The sequence below is a fragment of the Copadichromis virginalis genome, linkage group LG19 (genome assembly GCF_057382275.1).
Source record: "Copadichromis virginalis isolate Kocher_CV1m ecotype Utaka linkage group LG19, C_Virginalis_male_GT1.1, whole genome shotgun sequence".
In the NCBI taxonomy this organism is placed as follows: Eukaryota; Metazoa; Chordata; class Actinopteri; order Cichliformes; family Cichlidae; genus Copadichromis; species Copadichromis virginalis.
The window spans coordinates 6,572,738-6,591,844 of record NC_140636.1 but is presented as its reverse complement, the minus strand read 5'-3'; the positions used below and the strand labels follow the sequence as shown (position 1 = coordinate 6,591,844).

Sequence of the window (19,107 nt, the reverse complement as noted above, 5' to 3'; positions counted from 1 at the left end):
ACGATTGTGTGTGTCGCTGGATGCACATAAAGCTTAAGAAATTCCACTTGCTGTACGGAAATGACCTGTAGCCTGAACCCATGGAGCATCGGTTAACGTCGGGTGAGCCAAAGCATTTGTGCCCTAAAACATGTCATTTTAAATACTCAGCAAAGAAAAGAACACTGAGGCCTTTCTGATCTGCAAACGGGAGGGGAAATCCAAGATAATATACACTCTCAGTCAAAGCTTTGGACACACTTTCTCAATGAATGTTTTTTCTTTATTTTCATGACTCTTTACATTGTATGTTCTCATTGACGGCGTGAAGACTATGAATGAACACAGAAATAACTCAAAACATGTTTTATATTTTAGATTCGTTAAAATATTTGCCCTTTGCTTTGATTACTCCTTTGTGCACTCTTGGCATTCTCTCAATGAGCTTCACGAGGTCGTCACCTGAAATGGTTTTCCAACAGGAAGGAGTTCCCTGAGATGCTGAGCACTTGTTGGTCCTTTTGCCTTCACTCTACGGTCCATCTCACCCCAAACTTGGGTCAGGTGACTGGAGGCCAGACTCATCGGACCAAAGCACAGATGTCCACTGGTCTAATGTCCGTTGCTTGTGTTTCTTGGCCCAAACAAATCTCTTCTGCTTGTTGCTTCTCCTTAGTCGTGGTTTCTCTGCAGCTATTTGACCATAAAGGCCTGATTCACACCGTCTCTGAACAGTTGATGGTGAGATGTGTCTGCTACTGGAGCTCTGTGTGGCATCTATCTGGGCTCTAACCTGAGGAGCTGTTAACTTGTGATTTCTGAGGCTGGTGACTCGGATGAATGTATCCTCAGCAGCAGAGGGGACTCTGGGACGGTCCTCATGTGAGCCTGTTTTGTTGTAGTGTTTGATGGTATTGTGACTGCACTGCACACAGTCAGTTTTAGCCATTTTTAGGACTGACTGACCTTCAGTTCTTAAAGTCATGATGGGCTGTTGTTTCTCTTTATTAGCTGATTGGATCTGTCAAATAGGGCTGTCAACTATTTACCAACCTGCCCTGCACAACACAACTGATGGTCCCAACAGCAATAAGAAGGCAAGAAACTCCACAAATGAACGCTGACAGGCTCACCTGTGAGGTGACCATGTCAGGTGACAACATCATGACGCTCACTGAGAGAAGGCCGAGGGTTTGCAGCCCTGTCAACAAAGCAAAGTGTGGCTGCTTTGAGGAATCTAAAATATGAAACATATCTATCCATTTATTTAGTTATTTACCAATATTTTTTCTTTGATACATAATTCCATGCATCTTGCTTCATATAGCTGATCTCATCAGTATGTATCTGCAACTTTTGACTGGTAGTTTACATGGAGAGGGAAATAGCTGGATATCAAAAGCACAATGGGAATGAACAAAATAAAATGCAGATGAAAGAATAAGATAAATGGAAGACAAATGAACAAAAGTAACCAAGGTTACAAACAAGAAAATGAGAAAAGAATAATTATAGTAGTAGGAGATAAAAAAAAAAAACTAAAAATGGTTCCCTAAATTCTCAGAATTGAATGTGCTGATTTCTGTAAAGGTTTAGTTGATGTCTAAATCCTGCAGCAGTGCAGAGTAAAGCCTCTAGTCACAAACTGTCAGACCTTCAAGGACAGAAGTTCATTTATCAACTGCTTACTTACACAGGAGCAGTGTAACCAGGTATGTAATGGCTAAACATGTTTTAATTAAAACGCTTATATTTGCAGCCACCACTGATTAGTGAAGTGAATAATGTTTGGGATTTAGTTGCAGTGTTCATCCAGGAACTGTTGTCTGCTGAGATTTTGTGTGAATGTTAAACATACTGTCCACTTCAGTATGGCTCCACAACAACACAGCCTGGGGTAGCTGAATATTTTCTTGTGACTGCTGTTTTACATCGAACTCATCAATAATGAGTATATATTACTGTACATGGTTGTGTCACTTGTCTCAAGTCTGCAGCATGAATTAGTCAGAGACATAACTTTCATGCTAATAACCATTAATATAAAGATCATACAAGGTCATACAAACAGTTGAGAGTTGTTCAATATTGTAACTATTTGCATTGCAGTGAGTATAAATCATATCAGGATATAAATGAACCGGCTGCTAATGTATGACACACACCAACTAAAGGCGGGCCAATCCTGATTCTTGAAGTCACTTGTTTCATACAACTATTCCATTTTTAAATTCAATTTTATTTATATAGTGACAAGTCACAGTTACGGTTGCCTCAATGTGGTTTATATTGTAAGGTTCCTAACCCTACAATCAGACAACCCCGTGAGCAAGTGCTTTTCCTAGGGAAGTGGAAAAAATCCCTTTTAAAAGGAAGAAACCTCCAGCAGAACCAGGCGTAGGGAGACCTGGTTCTGGATGTCAGGCAATCATAGCGGCTTCAACAGGTTGTGGAGGATATTTTTGCAAACCATTCTATTTGCAAAAGAATAGCTAAAACACCATGAAGATACTTCACTACACATAACACAATGTATGATGGACAGGTTGTATCCAAAATAAATAGTCAGTGTTGGGAAGGTTACTTTTAAAATGTATTCCATTACAGAGTACAGAATACATGCCCCAAAATGTATTCTGTAACGTATTCCGTTACGTTACTCAATGACAGTAACGTATTCTGAATACTTTGGATTACTTAATATATTATCATGCTTTTTACAACAACGTGAATGTACTATTGCTGTGTGATTTATTACTATTACTGAAGGTCCGCGACTCCGAACTGTAGTAAAGGGACCTCTGACTAATACGGCGGGGTCCCTGTCGGCTCGTAGCTGAAAAATAGCTTTACTTTGTTGTCTGGGTCAACTTTGCTAGCAGAGACAGAGAGAGGCGTTGAAAGGCTGCTCCAACGGAGCTTATTGTTTTCGGAGGAAAACACGAACTCGGTCGAGTCTTAATAGCTTACTTGCAGCTGGGCTCGTCAGGCTCTCTTCTTGGCTGCAGTGGTTATTATTATATTTATCAGAATCAGAATACTTTATTGATCCCTGGGGGAAATTATTTTTTGTTACAGTGCTCCATTATAAACCAACATTAAGACAAGACAGACAATACACTAACTAAGAATAGTACAATATATACATATATATACATGCATACATAAGTCACTCATAAATAAATAGCTGGAAAAGAAACATGTGTAGTTGTAGCAGCAAACAGTGTGTTAAGTGGATGCGTTGTACAGGGAGATGGCCACAGGCAGGAATGATTTCCTGTGTCGTTCAGTGGTGCTTTTCGGTAATCTCAGTCTCTCACCGAACGAGCTCCTGTGACTGACCAACATGTCATGGAGTGGGTGGGAGGTGTTATCCAACATTGTCTTTATCTTGGACAGCATCCGCCTCTCCGACACCACCTTGAGGGAGTCCAGCTCCATCCCCACAACATTGCTGGCCTTACGGATCAGTTTATTAAGTCTGTTGGCATCTGCGACCCTCAGCCTGCTCCCCCAGCATGCAACAGCATAGAGGATCGCACTGGCCACAACAGACTCATAGAAAATCCTCAGCATTTTCTGGCAGATGTTGAAGGACCTCAGTCGCCTCAAAAAATAGAGACGACTCTGGCCCTTCCTGTAAAGTGCTGTGGTGTTTTTAGCCCAGTCCAGTTTATTGTCAATGTGTACTCCAAGGTATTTATAGTCCTCCACAATGTCCACACTGACCCCCTGGATTGAAACAGGGGTCAAGTGTTTCCTGGTCTTCCTGAAGTCCACGATCAGTTCCTTGGTCTTTGCCACGTTGAGCTGCAGATGATTCTGCTCACACCACGTGACAAAGGAGTCGACCACAGCCCGGTACTCTGTCTCATCATCCCTGCTGATGCATCCAACCACCGCAGAGTCATCAGAAAACTTCTGAAGATGGAGGTCTCTGTGCAGTGGCTGAAGTCTGTGGTGTAGAGGGTGAAGAGGAAGGGGGAGAGGACAGTCCCCTGTGGTGCCCCTGTGTTGCTAATCACCTTGTCAGACACACACTGTGGGAGACGTACATATTGTGGTCTTCCTGTCAGGTAATCAACAATCCAGGACACCAGAGAAGCATGCTTCCAGCTCCCGTTTTTGCTCGATGACAACTCGTACCTTTCCACTCCCCTTTTTCTCCCTCCTCGCTCACAGACCCATAACGTGTATGGCAGTCCATTCTCCCTGCAACACGGACTACACTGCCCATGATGCTACATTCTTTAGAGCTATGCTTGTAGCATTCTGCCTGTTAGCTTAGCACAACAACAACAACAACAACGAAAAGGCGCTCTCTCACCCAGGAAGCACACAGTCACAGAGAGAGCGTCGCCCTGTAACCATGGCAACCGTAACGCTGCCGCCTGGAACAACAGAACGTAGCTGTCAAACAAAACCCAAACAGTCCTGACCCGTGACAATATGAAACAGGAAAGTACCGCAGTGTAATCCATTTATTTCAACAAAGTAACTGTATTCTGAATACCACCTTTTTAAACGGTAACTGTAACGGAATACAGTTACTCATATTTTGTATTTTAAATGCGTAACGGCGGTACATGCATTCCGTTACTCCCCAACACTGTAAATAGTTATTCTGCAGAAAATGTTTCCCAACATTACTGCTGAAGGCTTCTATTTAATCCTGAGTCTGAGGGATTAAAAGTATTAATAAAAAACAGCTGTTGCCAGCAAACAAGCGACCGTTTAGTTCCACGTTTAGTTTTTTTTTTTTTGTCATTTGCTCACTGAACTATAATGCCTTACATTCGCGGGAAAAAATCACATCCGTTATAACACATCTTTCCACTCAGAGGGGTCACCATCCTCTTAAAATAGTTTTGTCTATACATACGATATTCTATAATGTATCAAACAGACAACCTGTTAATTATTTGTTAATTAATTAATTAATTCTACTTTTTGTTGCTACGTTTCAATTAATTTCAACCCAAATGTTATTGTCTTTTACCCTAAATCACACACCACCCCGTTTCACAAGTGGTTTCCTCCGAAATGGCGCGAAATTGGAAAGCCCCGCCCATTATAAAAATCTTAGCTTCAGGACTGTAGAGACAAATGGCGGAAACTACATGAATTTGCCTTCAAAATAAAATACAATCGTAACCTCAACTTAGCTTTTTCACGGACGCACTTTTTGTTTGAAGGGCTGTTGTCGGAAGCACGTTTCACATTTCTCTCTGCTTAACAACAACGCGTCATTCGGGCTGCAGAGTACTAACGTCAAACTCTTTTCGTTGAATGTTTTTTCACGTTTTAGACAAAGGAACATTTTCGGACATACTACTCCGACATTGCACAGCTATCATAAATACAAGCAGTCTCTTGGGTAGAGTGAGTTGTATGACTGTTTGGATAACTTGCTTGTATAATTGACGAGGCTCCGCTGTTTTGAGCAGAAACGAAACGCTTTGAAAAGCTTCATAGACAGCTGGAACAACCCGCATTAGTTGGACTGTCTGCTTCGCTGCCAACAACAATGAGCTGGTAAGTGTAATGATCGCTTCGCTCACCGCAGCAACCATGTTTCACAGAAACTTGTATTTACGGTGCAGGAAGCCGCTGCAGTATTGCCCTGAACGATATCCGTCGCTAGGTGTCGCCACTCAGCGTTTTTCAGGAGAATACAAGACCGGAAGACAAGACTTTGTCCAGTGTTTTTTTTCTCACAAACACTAAAGTTTTCACCTGCGCCAACATGTGCTTCTGTATAAGTGTATGTTTCCGAGCTCCTGTGCTGGAGTATCATTAAAACCGACACGATTGTACACTCGTGACTTAAATCCAGCTGCGGCGCAACGCGCCGGTAACAAAACTGGAGGGGTGCGCGACACGTGTGACGCGTGGAGCACAAGTGCACTGTAATAACTTGGCTCAAACACCTGTACAGGTGAACGCAAAGGCGGCAGGGTAGCCGCTATAATACTGCAGCCCTGAGTCTCCCCATTCCTAACATAATAATTACAATTTCCGATAAGGTATCCTTTTTTCCCTGTAAAGCTTCAATGCCCGTTTACCAAGGTCACCGTGTGCCCAACTCCCACCCAGACAATAAATGCATCCTTTTTCTGTTCCTTTCTTTATCACCATTAATTAACCAGAAGGACTAACAATGATTTGCAGTATTCTGAGTCACAGATGTTCACTGATTATGAAGTTTCAGATTGAAACTGTCTGAAACTGCACCCTGTATGGTAAGTATCTACATTCACTTTTGTGAGCTTAGTATGTTATATGCAGAGTATTGAAATGCTCATGTTGTACTTCATCCCTTCAAATCAAATGTATCATTTCACCTGGGTTACAGGGCCTAGGAAAGGTCTAAATGGCGTTTACTCACCTCTGTAAAGATGGCAGGAAAAGTTTTACTGAGTAGATTTCATTGTTCTGCTGATAGCCTAAAAGAAGAAACTCGAAGTGTCTCCCCTCACTGCCCCAAACCTGACGAGTCTGAGGAGCCGCTGGGCACAGCCATTGAAACTGGTGCTACTGCAGGTGAGGTCCGCTTTTGATGTTGCAAAGGAAGCTGAGATAGACGCTGGTTTAATGAAGGATGTGTTTTACTGTCCTGCTGCTTAAATCTCAGATGACACTGATGAGATGAGGCCAGTTCATTAGGAACAGGGCTCCGTGTCACATGCTCATTAACTAGTAAATGCTAATTACCTTATAGTAACTTGTGTTACTGAAAAGATGCTGTGCGCATAGTCGTGTTCAGGTGGTGTCAATGTTGTGGTTGTTTTTAAGATGAGAGTATGACAGCTGAAGTGGTGATTACTAAGGAAATGGAGGAAGAAGAGAAGAAGCTAATGGAGCAAGGCGAGAGGAAAGAGGAGGAGATGATGAAGAAGGTATGCTGTTTAATTTCTCAAGGTGGGAGTTGTATTTTGACATTAAAAGCTTCTCATTATTAAACTCATCATTAGTTTTAGTTGGTTTTTTGTGTGGCTGGTACGGATTTTAGGGAGTAAAAGGCGTATAGATGTGTGTCTGTAGCTCACCGGTTCATGTGATGATGAGCCACAATTGAAATGTTTCTACATCACTGATGTTCTGGATGCTTTCGAGCCCACTCATGTTAATGTAATTGCTTTCAACTTTTCCCATAAGGCCAGGGAGTCTTGGGAGAGGGACTCGCATGACATGCGGTTCAAGAGGCTCCAGCATTTGCTTCAGAAGAGCAACATCTATTCTAAGTTCCTGCTGACAAAGATGGAGCAACAACAGAATGAGGTATGGTGTCAAATGTGGACGTACAGGCTGTTTGCACCTGTCCACTCAAGGCTAACACGTCACTTCTGCTCTGCTAATGATTATCTCAGGAGAGACTCGGGAAGGAGAAACTTGAGAAGAAGGCCAAGAAGGTGATAGATTTACCGTCATCATTCACAGTTACAGTCATGTTTTCAGCCGTACTCACGGCAGTTTGTTTCCTTCTAGATGCAAAATGCCAGTGGTCCAGAAGCTGTCAAAGGTGGGCCAGTATGCTAATATTTCAACTTGCAGTATGGAGCTCAAATGTCAGTTGTTTAGTAGCATTTACACTCTGTGGACACTTTATTAGGTACACCTTGCTAGTACTGGGACCCGTGTTGCTTTCTGTCATATGAGGCACAGGAAACATACATACTGGCCATCACACAGTTTGCAGCTTTGATGGCTGCGTATCCACGAGGCAGCTCTCTCGGTCCCCCTCAACCCAAAGATTGGTGACGATCTGAGTGCAGTGAACTTCTGTCATGTGGCATCTCAGTTTAATCACACTGTGGGTACACTGTGTACATAAAGGCGTGGATGTGGTCATCCACAATACTCAGGCTGGGCATTTTAAATGAGTGGGGACAGAGGGATGTGTCAAGAAGATGGCCCCGCCTCTGCTACGTCACCACAACCAACCTAAACCGTTAATAGAAGTGAGGATGGGGCCTTCATGTATCTCTATGCCAACCCTGCCATTCAAATGTGGCAGCAGATATTGAGACTTAGCAGACCAAGCAATGCTTTTCCAGTCTTGTGTTGGTGTTTGGTGAGCCCATGCAAATTGTAGTCTGAGTTTCCTGTTTTTGGTGGGCAAGAAGTGTGTTCTTTGCTGCTGCTTCAAGGTTTGACATGCTGGTCTGGTCTTTAGCTTTAAGGTAGCAGGTGTTTTTTTTCTTACCTGTCTTTTTAACCCTTGAGATGGTTGTGAGGTAAAATCCCAGGAGATCTGCATTATTTAGCCGTTCCACATTCAAAGTCACATACGTCACCACATTGTCTAAGTGCACTGAGGTGCTGCTGTGCGACTGGCAGATGAGATGTGTGGTTTACAAGCAGTTGAACATGTGTACCTAATGAAGTGGTTGGTGAGTATCTACGGTCCTAATGACGTGACTGTATTTCTGTCAAAGCAGAGAAGAAGAAAAGGAGAAGAGATGAAGACTATAAAATAGCAGATGTGATGTCAAAAGAAGTAAGTCTCACTTTAGTTTGTGTGCAGCTTTAACTTTTATCTGTTTATCTTCATCTTCTCTCATGTTTCTCTTTCAGGAAATTATGTCGCAGGCAAAGAAAGCGAAAGTGGAAGAAGTGGTAGGGAGACTGTTTTTCCCCGCCGTGGTTGAAAAGCAAAAGAAGTGTTTGCACATGATGAATCCAGCGTACAACTGTGCCACACACATGCATGTCATATCTGATTCCAGGAAGCGGCACCTGCCCAGAAGAAACTAGAAGCTGAGGATATTGAGAAGATGAGCGATTCCAACCAAGATATAAAGAACCGGCTGTCAGAGACGGTGCGCGACAACGCTAAGCACCTCCTGCATCCTCATAGGAAGGTGAACGGGCAGCCAGTTCCTGTTCAGCAACCACAGCTCTTCACTGGAGGCGTCATGAGGTGGTACCAGATCGAAGGCATCGAGTGGCTGAGGGTAAGAGGAGATGCACCAAATGGCATTGTGCGAGCAGATTGTCTTTTGTATGTGATCCTCGGCACAACAAATGACGCCTAGATCAGCGGTGCCCAACCTTTCTCGCTCCACGGACGGTTGAATGTCACTGACCGGCCTTTAAGGTGTGGCGGATAAAAACAACAAAATAAAACGATACGACCGAGACACAAACTAAACGTGAATTCACTGTGTAACTTTATTAGCAGCGTCCTCCTGAAATGCACCAACATTGAGAGTAACGTCCAGCTCTGGTTGCTATGGTAACGTGTAAACGTGTCTTTCAAAATAAGACGCATAACTACAACACGGGAAAAGACCCAGGGAAACCGAGTAAACGATAAAAACCTTGCAAACCATAAATTTCCAACCTGAGCCTCAACTCTCGCGGCCCCGTACCGAACGACTCACGGACTGGGACCAGTCTGTGGCCCGGGGGTTGGGGACCGCTGCTCTAGACCACAATAACGTAGCAGTTAGGGACTGGAGCTGACAGAGGCAGACACACAGATGCCCCAAAACAGCAGCTGAGGCCCATCAATCAAAGTGTTAACGATTAGAAGTGTGGTACTGACGCGTGACAATGACGACGGTTAGTCGGCTAGATGACGAGTTGCGCGCGTCCGTGCCACCAATATGCCGCAGGACCAGGAAGGATTGTTCTACCCCTCAGTCGTAAAAGGCTGATGGGCGTCATCACCCTGCTGGGCGGGTGGCTGCCAAGCAACGTGGGCCCAAGTTTGTGAATATGAAAACTTCAAAATGAAGCGGCGTTTCGTCACAGACGTATCTACTCAAACATCTCAATGACCTTGACCCCAGTATTTTTAATGGCCACTCCTCTGAGAAAAACAATGATTTACAAAATATCTGTTTTGACAAAAGAAGGGCTGCTACACACGTGTCAGAAGAGAGACACGAGGAACCTTGTGCAGAGTTGACCTGCAGTAACATGCGTCACACGGCATCGGTGTTCGGTTGAAATGAAGCGTCTGAACAGATGGGTCACACAGTTTCCCTAAACCATAAGTTCACCAGTTAGCTGCACAAGTGCATAGACTCCATTAGATGTTGGATGGCTGGAAACTTTCTTCAACTAAATGAGGAGAAGACTGAAGTTCTTGTTTGTGCTCCTAAAACTTTTGTACCTGGTGTTATGGAAAACTTGGGTCCATCTATCAGGAGCCTTGGTGTTAGTATTGACTCAGCTCTGACTTTGGATGCCCATGTAAAATCTTTGGTTCGCTCCTGTTTTTATCATTTGAGAAACATTGCTAAGCTGAGTCCCATTGTATCGCGCTCCGAATTAGAAATTGTCATTCATGCATTTGTTTCATCTCGTCTGGACTACTGTAATTCTTTGTTTACTTGTTTATGTAAAGCCTCTTTGGATCGTCTGCAAGTTGTTCAGAACGCTGCTGCAAAGCTTCTGACCAAGTCCTCCAAGTTTTCCCATGTCACACCCCTGCTGATTCAGCTGCACTGGCTCCCCGTTAAATTCAGGATCCAGTTTAAGGTTTTGACCTTGACTTTCAGGGCCCTGCATGGACAAGCACCAACATATATAAGTGAACTTTTGCATCCATACATTCCCAGCAGGTCCCTGAGGTCATGTGACCAGGGCTTGCTTGCTGTCCAGCACACGAGGCTGAAAACAAAAGGCGACAAAGCTTTTGGAACTGTGGCCCCCAGACTGTGGAACTCTCTCCCTTTGAGCCTGAGATCTGTGGACTCAGTGGTCTCTTTTAAAAAACAGCTAAAAACTCTTCTTTTTAAACTTGCTTTTAGTTGATTTTTATTTTTAGGTTTTAGCTTCTGTGAAGCACTTTGTGATTTTTATCTTGAAAGGTGCTGTATAAATAAAGTTTTACTTACTTACTTACACTATTCTCATCCAGGCGAGTGCTTTTGAAAACGGACTGAAAATCTCAGTGTTTACTGTCTCATCAGTCTGTGTTGTTCCTCTGCTGTCAGATGTTGTGGGAGAACGGCATCAACGGGATCCTGGCTGATGAGATGGGCCTGGGAAAGACCATCCAGTGCATCGGTCACATTGCCATGATGATAGAGAAGAAAGTGCTAGGCCCCTTCTTGGTGGTGGCTCCTCTCTCCACTCTGCCCAACTGGATCAATGAATTCAAACGCTTCACACCAGAGGTCAGACAGCAAGCTGCTCAGCGTCTGACCCTGAAACACAAAGTCTGACTTACGAATAGAAATGAAAACCTAGAAAGGTGTCAGCGGTGAATGGCACTAGCTGACACTGAGTCTTGTTTGTGCTAGGTGTCTGTGCTGCTTTACCATGGCTCTCAGCCAGAGAGGACCGAGCTGCTGAAACAGATCTGCCGGCCTCAGGGGCCTCTCAGCATGTGCCCTGTAGTCATCACCTCCTTTGAGATCTCCATGATTGACAGGAAGTTGTTACAGGTACGATCCCTGCTGCTTCTTAAATGGCAGAGGGAGTTTTGGATAATAACTTGGCTTGTGTCTGTGTTCTGCAACAGCGCTTCCAGTGGAAGTACCTAATAGTGGACGAAGGCCACAGGATCAAGAACCTTAACTGTCGGCTGGTGCGGGAGCTGAAGATGCTGCCCACTGACAACAAGCTGCTGCTGACAGGCACACCGCTGCAGAACAACTTGGCTGAGCTCTGGTCCCTGCTTAACTTCCTCCTGCCGGAGGTCTTTGATGACCTCAAAAGGTGACGTTTTTTCTGCTTTGTTTTGCTGCTTTCAATGACAGCCAATCATCTACTGTGATGTGCACAGAAATGTGTCTGTGGGGGAGAAGCAGGACTTCACAGGCATAACTGTGTTTAACATCCCAGTTAACAAAAACTGGGCAAGGTTGTGAGCATCATTGTATATATGCCAAGTTTGTTTGGGGATCATCCTGTCAGTGTGAAAGTGTTGTGTCCACTAAAGAAAGCTGAACAGCAGACTGGTAACAAAGTGAAAGTAACGTTTGAAAAGAGTCCGGTGCAGGGACCGGAGTGGAGATGGTTTAAAAAGCACTTGATGCCTAAAGGAAAATTCCACAATATTCCTCAAGACTGCTTATGAAGCAAATTCAAGAAAAGAAGTTCGCGACTTATTGTGTTACCAAAATAGAAGCTGATTTGTTACAGTGTATCTGAACACCAGACACAGCTGATATCTGTGCTCGAGGCTTCTGATTGCTCGGCTTTGATCTCTGACATGTTTGCCTCACAGCTTTGAGTCGTGGTTCGACATTAACACCCTCGGTGAGGTCGACAGTATGGTGGTCGCTGAACGTGAGCAGAACATCCTGAGTATGCTGCACCAGGTCAGTCATCATCGCGGCCGTCTGTGACGCTGCTAAATGTCATCTGCAGAGATACTGAGAACATAACCACAGTTAAGAAAGCTTAAACTTGGCTACCAAGAAACATTTGGTTCCTGTGATAAGTTGGAGGTAAATTTGGTGCCTTTAAGTCCAGTGTTAAATGTAAGGTTTTGTCTGCTAACGAGCAGCAGGTTTGCCTGGATGTTTAAGTTTTTAATAAGGAAATGTAGCATGAAGCTGAAGCATATCCAGTTGTTCAAAGGCATAAGCAATAATCTTAATCTTACATCCATCCATTACTTAGCTGGGCCATAGAGTTTGCAATCCCTGAAACAGTTAGCACAGCTCTTCAGTGGGTAGCACTCGAGCTAATTCAGGGTTTTCAACCTGACGTGACTCTTCAGTCCGTCGAGCACGGCCATGATCTGCCTTTTACCAGCAGTACAGCACATCGTCAGTTGTGGACCCCAGGACATTTATCACCATATACCCTCATCCGAGGCCGGCCCACCACCGGCTGGGCCTGTCATGGTTTCATGTGGTCATTGACCCAGTCTGCTTCTGCTTTAGCCACAGCAGAAGGAGATCTTCTCATGACTCAAGTGACTAACCAATAGGTGGGATGCAGTCTGTTGACATCGTATTTGTAGATCACCTCAGGATTTAGCTGTGGACGAGCTGTGACAACATTTCTAAAACAGTTTATTTTGAAAGACCTGTTTTGTTTTTTCTCTTGAATATTTAGTTCTTCCCACCAATACAAATTCTTCTCTTTTTATTTATATAGATCAATAATTGCTGCCCTACATTATATATAGATATTATAAATGATCTTTAAAACATTAGCTATCAGTTGTCTGTGTATAGACACTGCAGGTAAGCAGAAGTAAGTGTTATTGAAGGTTATCTGTTGTTTCAGATTCTGACTCCATTCCTGCTGAGGAGGCTGAAGTCAGATGTGACGCTGGAGGTTCCTCCTAAAAAGGAGATCATTGTGTACGCTCCTCTGACAGCCAAGCAGGAGGCTTTCTACACTGCTGTAGTCAACAAGACCATTGCCAAGATGCTGGGCCAGGAAAAGGTAACAAAGAGCCAGAGCTGGGAGCACATTAGAGCAGGAGTCGGCAACTCTTTGGTCCTTATAGTGCGGCCCCGCGTGGTTTGGGTAAAATAAATGAGAAGTGTTTAGCTGAAGTGTATTTTATTTGTGTTTAGTTCTTTTTTAACTTGTAGTTCTACATTGGAAGATTATTGTGATATTGAAATATAAAAATTTATATTCTATTATTTTTTCATCACTCAAAATAAGCGTCACACTCGTGGAAGCCGGTGTAGCCGCCGAAACGCCGTGCATTTATCGAGACTTTCAGCCCCAGGTAGGCCAGTTATGGATCTTGGGATCCACATTATGTCAGCAGCTGTTCTCCACCATGAACTGTGTTAAAAACAAACACGCTCACGCCTCACAGACGACAGCTCACAGTCCTGTAGAGATAAAGTGACTTCGTACAGCCCCGACCTGCAGACGCTGTGCGCAGAGGTTCAGGAGCAGAAGTCCCGTTGTAAACATATCACGGCAGACCCGACGATGTTTGCATGAACGCGTTTTTCAGCATCTCTTTATCGACCGCTTTTCACACACGACTGCTGTGCACACAGCCGACTGTAGCTTTGCAGCTCACAGCCCGACACAACAGCAGGGAGAGCACAGACTTGTGATTGTGGGTGCCGCTCAGGTGCGTCCGCCCCCCCTGCAGCGGCGCTGCAGACCACGCCCCGCCACACACATTAACCAGGTAAAATACATATTTATGCTATTTTTTTTTAGCAGCATAGAGCTTTTTAAAAGTCAGGTCAAGGCTCCAAAAGCACAAAGGTGATATGAGGGGGCGGCTTACAGTGTTTTTGTTTGCGTGGAAGCCGGGTCCAAGTGGCTCTTTGGGGGTTAAAGGTTGTGACCCCTGTGTTAGAGGTTTAGGCTTGGGGTATGCAGTGATACCCTCGTTATTGGACAGCACACGTCCAGGTCAGCTCGTGGCGTTTCCATATCATTATGCTTGAGTATCTGCTGATTAGTGTCATTTTCTTAAAAAACATTAACAAACCAGGAAATGAGTCACTCGAACATGCCTGCTTGTCAGAATATAGCTAACAGCTGAAACCCTGTGAGAACCGTGACCTTGTGACCCCTGTGTGTCATCATAGACCCCTCCATGTCTAATATAAAACACTGGCCCACTGGCTGTAGCTTTGACCTTCCCAAGAACAAGACTGTGGTGGACTCATCATTTCTGGTTTGAGTGTGATCCTAAGGTGAAAACCGAGTGGTGAAAGTTGTTGGTTCTCCTGGTGTACTTAGACAGAGGCGCCTGTAGCCCTGACATCCAGCGGCAGGCCGAAGCGGCGCAGCCGGAAGGTAGTGGACTACAAGGAAACGGATACAGACGCTCCATATGACCTGGAGAAATATCTGGAGAGGGTTCGCAAGGAGCTGGAGCCGAGGTGAGACCGCCTCCAAGCAGCTACTGTGACAGGAGAGGAAAAACAATGTTACCATGTTCAGCGTTATTTAGTTTCATTTGGAGTCATCTGCCTGTTATCCCCACCACAAGGTAACAAATCCTCCTTTGACAGACGTTTGCTCACATCTTTTGTCCTCCGCTCTGCTTCAGCTCCCATCCAGTGCTGGATGTCCAGAGCCCGCTGGACGCTCAGGTCAGCCTGAAGCTGCAGAACATCCTCATGCTGTTAAAGAGATGCTGTAACCACCCGTACCTGGTGGAGTACCCGCTCGACCCCGCCACAGGGGAGTTCAAGGTAACGCTGCCTGTGCTCATTTAGAAGCACTAACAGTTCAGTTAAATAGAATAAGCTCGATGAAGAAAAGGCTCGTGCTTGGATAACATGTTCACCCCAATCTTCCTGCAGATCGATGAGCAGCTGGTGCAGAGCTCTGGGAAGTTTCTCATACTGGACAGGCTGCTGCCAGCGCTGAAGAGAAGAGGTCATAAGGTGAAACGAACGCAGAGCTGCATGTGATGCAGAGCTGGGACAGAAGTGTGTGAAAGGAAGAAGGTTGTGCTACAAACAGGAAATGTCTGTTAAAAAAGTGCAACATATTCATGAACCTATTAAACGCTAAAGTCAGCAGTTTAGACACAAAGTAACTCTGAGGACACAGGCAGGAATCGGACGTATTTAGTGACGATTACAGGAGCAGTCCTTTCAAGGCTGCTGGCACGCTCTGGACGAGGACTGGGGCACCAGCTCTGTGTGAAAATAGGGACGCAACAGTTTTGGCTCCAGGAGCACAATTTCTGCCACGGTGACAAAGAGCGACCTGTGGCAGAAGTGGTTCAGTTACAGGATGCCTGAGCTCTGGAACCAGCTGTTGCAGTGAATGTGGGCTGACGGGCGTAGTTAGTTTCCAAAGTTCAGAAAATGCACAAGAACCGTGATCGCTGACGTCTGTGGTAATCTGAACTACTGAACGTACTGAATTACAACCTTTACATGAAAATGTTTTGCATCAAAATCTACATTTAAAAAACCTTCTCAAAACATCACACAAAATGAATTGGACTGCGTAACATTTTCACCTTTACAGTGAAAGGTGAAGCTCATCTGCCACTGTCTCTCCTCTGTCATACCTCAGCATTATCTTCTTCCACCACATCCATGAGCCTCCTCGTCTCCTCCTCTGACATCCTCTCTCTGCACATCTCAGCCTTGCTTCTGTCTCCAAACAGCTCCGCCTCACCCTGTCATCCTGCTCACTCCCAGTGGAAAGCTTAGCATCTTCAACTCTCCAAATAATATATTAGGAGAAGACATTAGAGAAGCGAGTTTTAAATGGTTTGGACATGTGCAGAAAGGAGACATCAGATAATATTAGAAAAAGGATGTGGAGTATGGAGCAGCAGGAACAGAGGAAGTTTATGGAGCTGGTGTGAGATATAGCAGCAAAGTAGTTTGTGACCTTTGTTCAGAGAAACACTTACAGATGTTGTGCTGCTCTCCACACTGGTCCCTTTTCTTTAGGTTCTAATTTTCAGTCAGATGACGTCTATCCTGGATATTCTCATGGATTACTGCTATCTGCGGGGCTTCCACTACAGCCGCCTGGACGGCAGCATGTCATATGCTGAGAGAGACGAAAACGTGAGTTGTAGATTGTGAACATGTTGCAAAGGTAACAACCTCCTGCATAAAAAACATGTTTTTAACTTGATGGTGCAATATTCTCTCAACTCCAGAGATGTTTAGCACCCAAACTGCCTCTCCGAGTAGATTGTTGAGTCATTCTTGTCGTTCTCGGTCTCTGAAAGATGGCCAGGTTTTCCAAAGATCCAGAGGTGTTCATCTTCCTGTTGAGCACCCGAGCAGGAGGACTGGGAATCAATCTGACAGCTGCTGACACCGTCATCATCTTTGACAGCGACTGGGTTGGTGCTGATGACAAATCTACAGCAGCTGTTTCTTGTACATATCTCATTGAGTCCATGTTTGATGCTTCTGTCATCTCTCAAGAACCCACAGGCAGACCTGCAAGCTCAGGACCGCTGTCACCGCATAGGACAGACAAAACCAGTAGTGGTGTACCGCCTGGTCACAGCCAACACCATCGACCAGAAGATCCTGGAGAGGGCGTCTGCCAAGAGGAAGCTGGAGCAGATGGTCATCCACAAGAGTGAGTGTCTTCACTGTGATGGGATTGCAGCTGTTCACACCTTGCACCAAGTTTTCAGTTCATGTTTTGAAATGTGGTTGATGGTGTCTTTCCTCCACAGACAAATTTAAAGGTGGGAAGGCAGAGCTGAAGCCAAATAAAAGCTGCATTGATCTGGATGAGCTGCGGGAGCTGCTCAAAGCTCGAGGCACTGAGAAGTAAGCACTGACCTCCGAATCAAAGCACCGTGAACGAGCCTCGGAACCGTAACTGAAGGCTAATCTTGGCTGTAATGTTTGTCCCACTCAGGGAGGTTAAAGCTTCGAAAGGGAAGGTCATCAGTGACAAGGACCTGGAGATTCTGCTCGATCGCAGCGACTTGCTGGGTGAGGAAACGCATCATTTCATCAGTACCAAAAAACCCGATTCAATCATAGCCTGGTTTTACAACGAGTGCACCGACAATGTCCTTTCAGTAACCACAAAACATGTGAAGTTCACGGGAGTCGGATTTAGTGTTGCTCAAGACACAGAAGCCCTTCTGACTCGACTCTTTTGTTAAAACCACTTTAACTCGTGAGACAAGAAATGTGACAGTTTCTGTGCATTTTTCAGACAAAGAAAAGGACGGCATGAAGAAGGCGAAAGTGGGAGTCTTCAGAGTGATCGACGCCAAAGAGTCATCGGAGATCACGCTGGGCTGAGAACAGCAAAGCTGCAGCCATGTCACTTACAGCCACTGAACACCTGAAACTGCTGTTTGTACAGTTTGTGTTTTGTATGTAAGGTGCTCCCCTGTAGTCTCAGGAGTGAGGGTTTTTTTGCTTTTGTTATGATGGCCCTTCTACGACTGGACTGACTCCAGCGTGTTCAACTTTTAACTTCATCAGGCAAAACCAGATTCTCTCCAGCTGAGCCAACAAAACTGCCACAAGCTAGTTCACACACTTTGGTGTCACTGTGCGGATTTTTACAGAGAAATATTTCACTGAGATACTCTGCTGCTCGTTAACAAAATAGTGCCCAGGGTCGATTTTCTTTAAGGCTCCTTTTAAAAGCCGTTTATCATCATTCCCAGAATTGTACTTAAAACACTTTGATGCAGCTGGAGTTGGATATGTTCTCATGCCTTGAAATAAAGAGACTTAATTACTGTTTTATTTTCATGCAGTTTCTGATTAAAAGTTTTTGTTAATCAAAAAATGCATCGAGTCAGTTAAACCTCTGAGATATTGATCTGTCAGGTAAGTAGCAGACTGAGGTTGGTAAAGTTTCAGCAGCTTTGGTGTTAAATAATTGCTTATTTCAATGTTTTTTCTCTTCAAATGTGGAATTTCAACCAGGCGCCCTGTTTGGGCTACACAGCGCGTTTACAACAATGTGTTTTAACCCTGTCCTATGGAGGTCATGTAAACAAAAGGAGCTGTAAAAAGTAGCAGAAATGAACTGAAAGTAGCTGCATTGTCTCAGCACTGCACACAGCAAGCAGTGTTTATCAGTAACGTCATCAGTATTACTGATGGTACAGAGGCTTCCTAAGCAAAGTGGACTAAACGCACCCCTAATCCCTGATATGGACCGTATTAATAACTATGGGCAGAGACTACAAGCCCATTATCATCAATGGAGCTCCAGTGGAGAGGGTGCAGTCCTTCAAGTATCTTGGTGTCCACATCTCCTCAGACCTGACATGGGCTGCCCACATTCAGGTCCAGACCAAAAAGGCTAGGCAGCGCCTGTATCACCTACGACAACTGAGGAAGTTCAGGGTCTCTCCAAAGATCCTCAGGATTTTCTATACAGGCGCTGTGGAGAGCATCCTCACACAGAACATGACATCGTGGTTTGGGAACAGCTGTGTGAAGGACCAAAAAGCTCTCCAGAGAGTGATCCGTACAGCAAAACGCTGCTGCAGGATTGCTCTCCCCCCGCTTCAGGACACCTACACCAGGAGATGCCGGACTAGAGCAGATACTGAAGGACCCGTCCCATCCTGGCAACAAACTGTTCCAACTTCTGCAATCTGGTAGAAGGTTCCGCATCTTCCAGGCAAGGACAGAGAGACTCAAGAGGAGCTTCTATCCCCAAGCCATCCGTGCCCTAAACACACACACCCGCCCTCTCACATCATCTATAATTGACTGAGACAGGACTCTTCCAGACACTAAACCAAGGCAC

General features: G+C 44.8%; 1 protein-coding gene across 3 annotated transcripts; it reads left to right on the top strand.

Annotated features, from left to right (window-relative positions):
* The first annotated feature begins 4,748 nt into the window (after positions 1–4,748).
* hells (helicase, lymphoid specific) lies at positions 4,749–18,095 on the top strand. Of its 3 annotated transcripts, none has more exons than XM_085441359.1 (23): positions 4,749–5,514; positions 6,425–6,522; positions 6,775–6,878; positions 7,138–7,260; positions 7,350–7,391; positions 7,468–7,501; positions 8,421–8,479; positions 8,557–8,598; positions 8,709–8,936; positions 10,929–11,111; positions 11,238–11,381; positions 11,459–11,655; positions 12,167–12,260; positions 13,180–13,341; positions 14,620–14,762; positions 14,933–15,077; positions 15,189–15,272; positions 16,302–16,421; positions 16,589–16,705; positions 16,791–16,950; positions 17,051–17,147; positions 17,239–17,315; positions 17,545–18,095. In XM_085441359.1, the coding sequence occupies exons 1-23, from the start codon at positions 5,507–5,509 to the stop codon at positions 17,631–17,633; spliced, it is 2,550 nt and encodes an 849-aa protein (XP_085297485.1). In that variant the 5' UTR covers positions 4,749–5,506; the 3' UTR covers positions 17,634–18,095. The 3 variants fall into 3 exon arrangements, with proteins under 3 accessions (XP_085297485.1, XP_085297484.1, XP_085297487.1); XM_085441358.1 differs by having other exon boundaries at positions 8,418–8,479; XM_085441361.1 differs by lacking the exon at positions 4,749–5,514 and adding an exon at positions 5,526–6,221 and having other exon boundaries at positions 8,418–8,479.
* Positions 18,096–19,107: the final 1,012 nt, after the last annotated feature.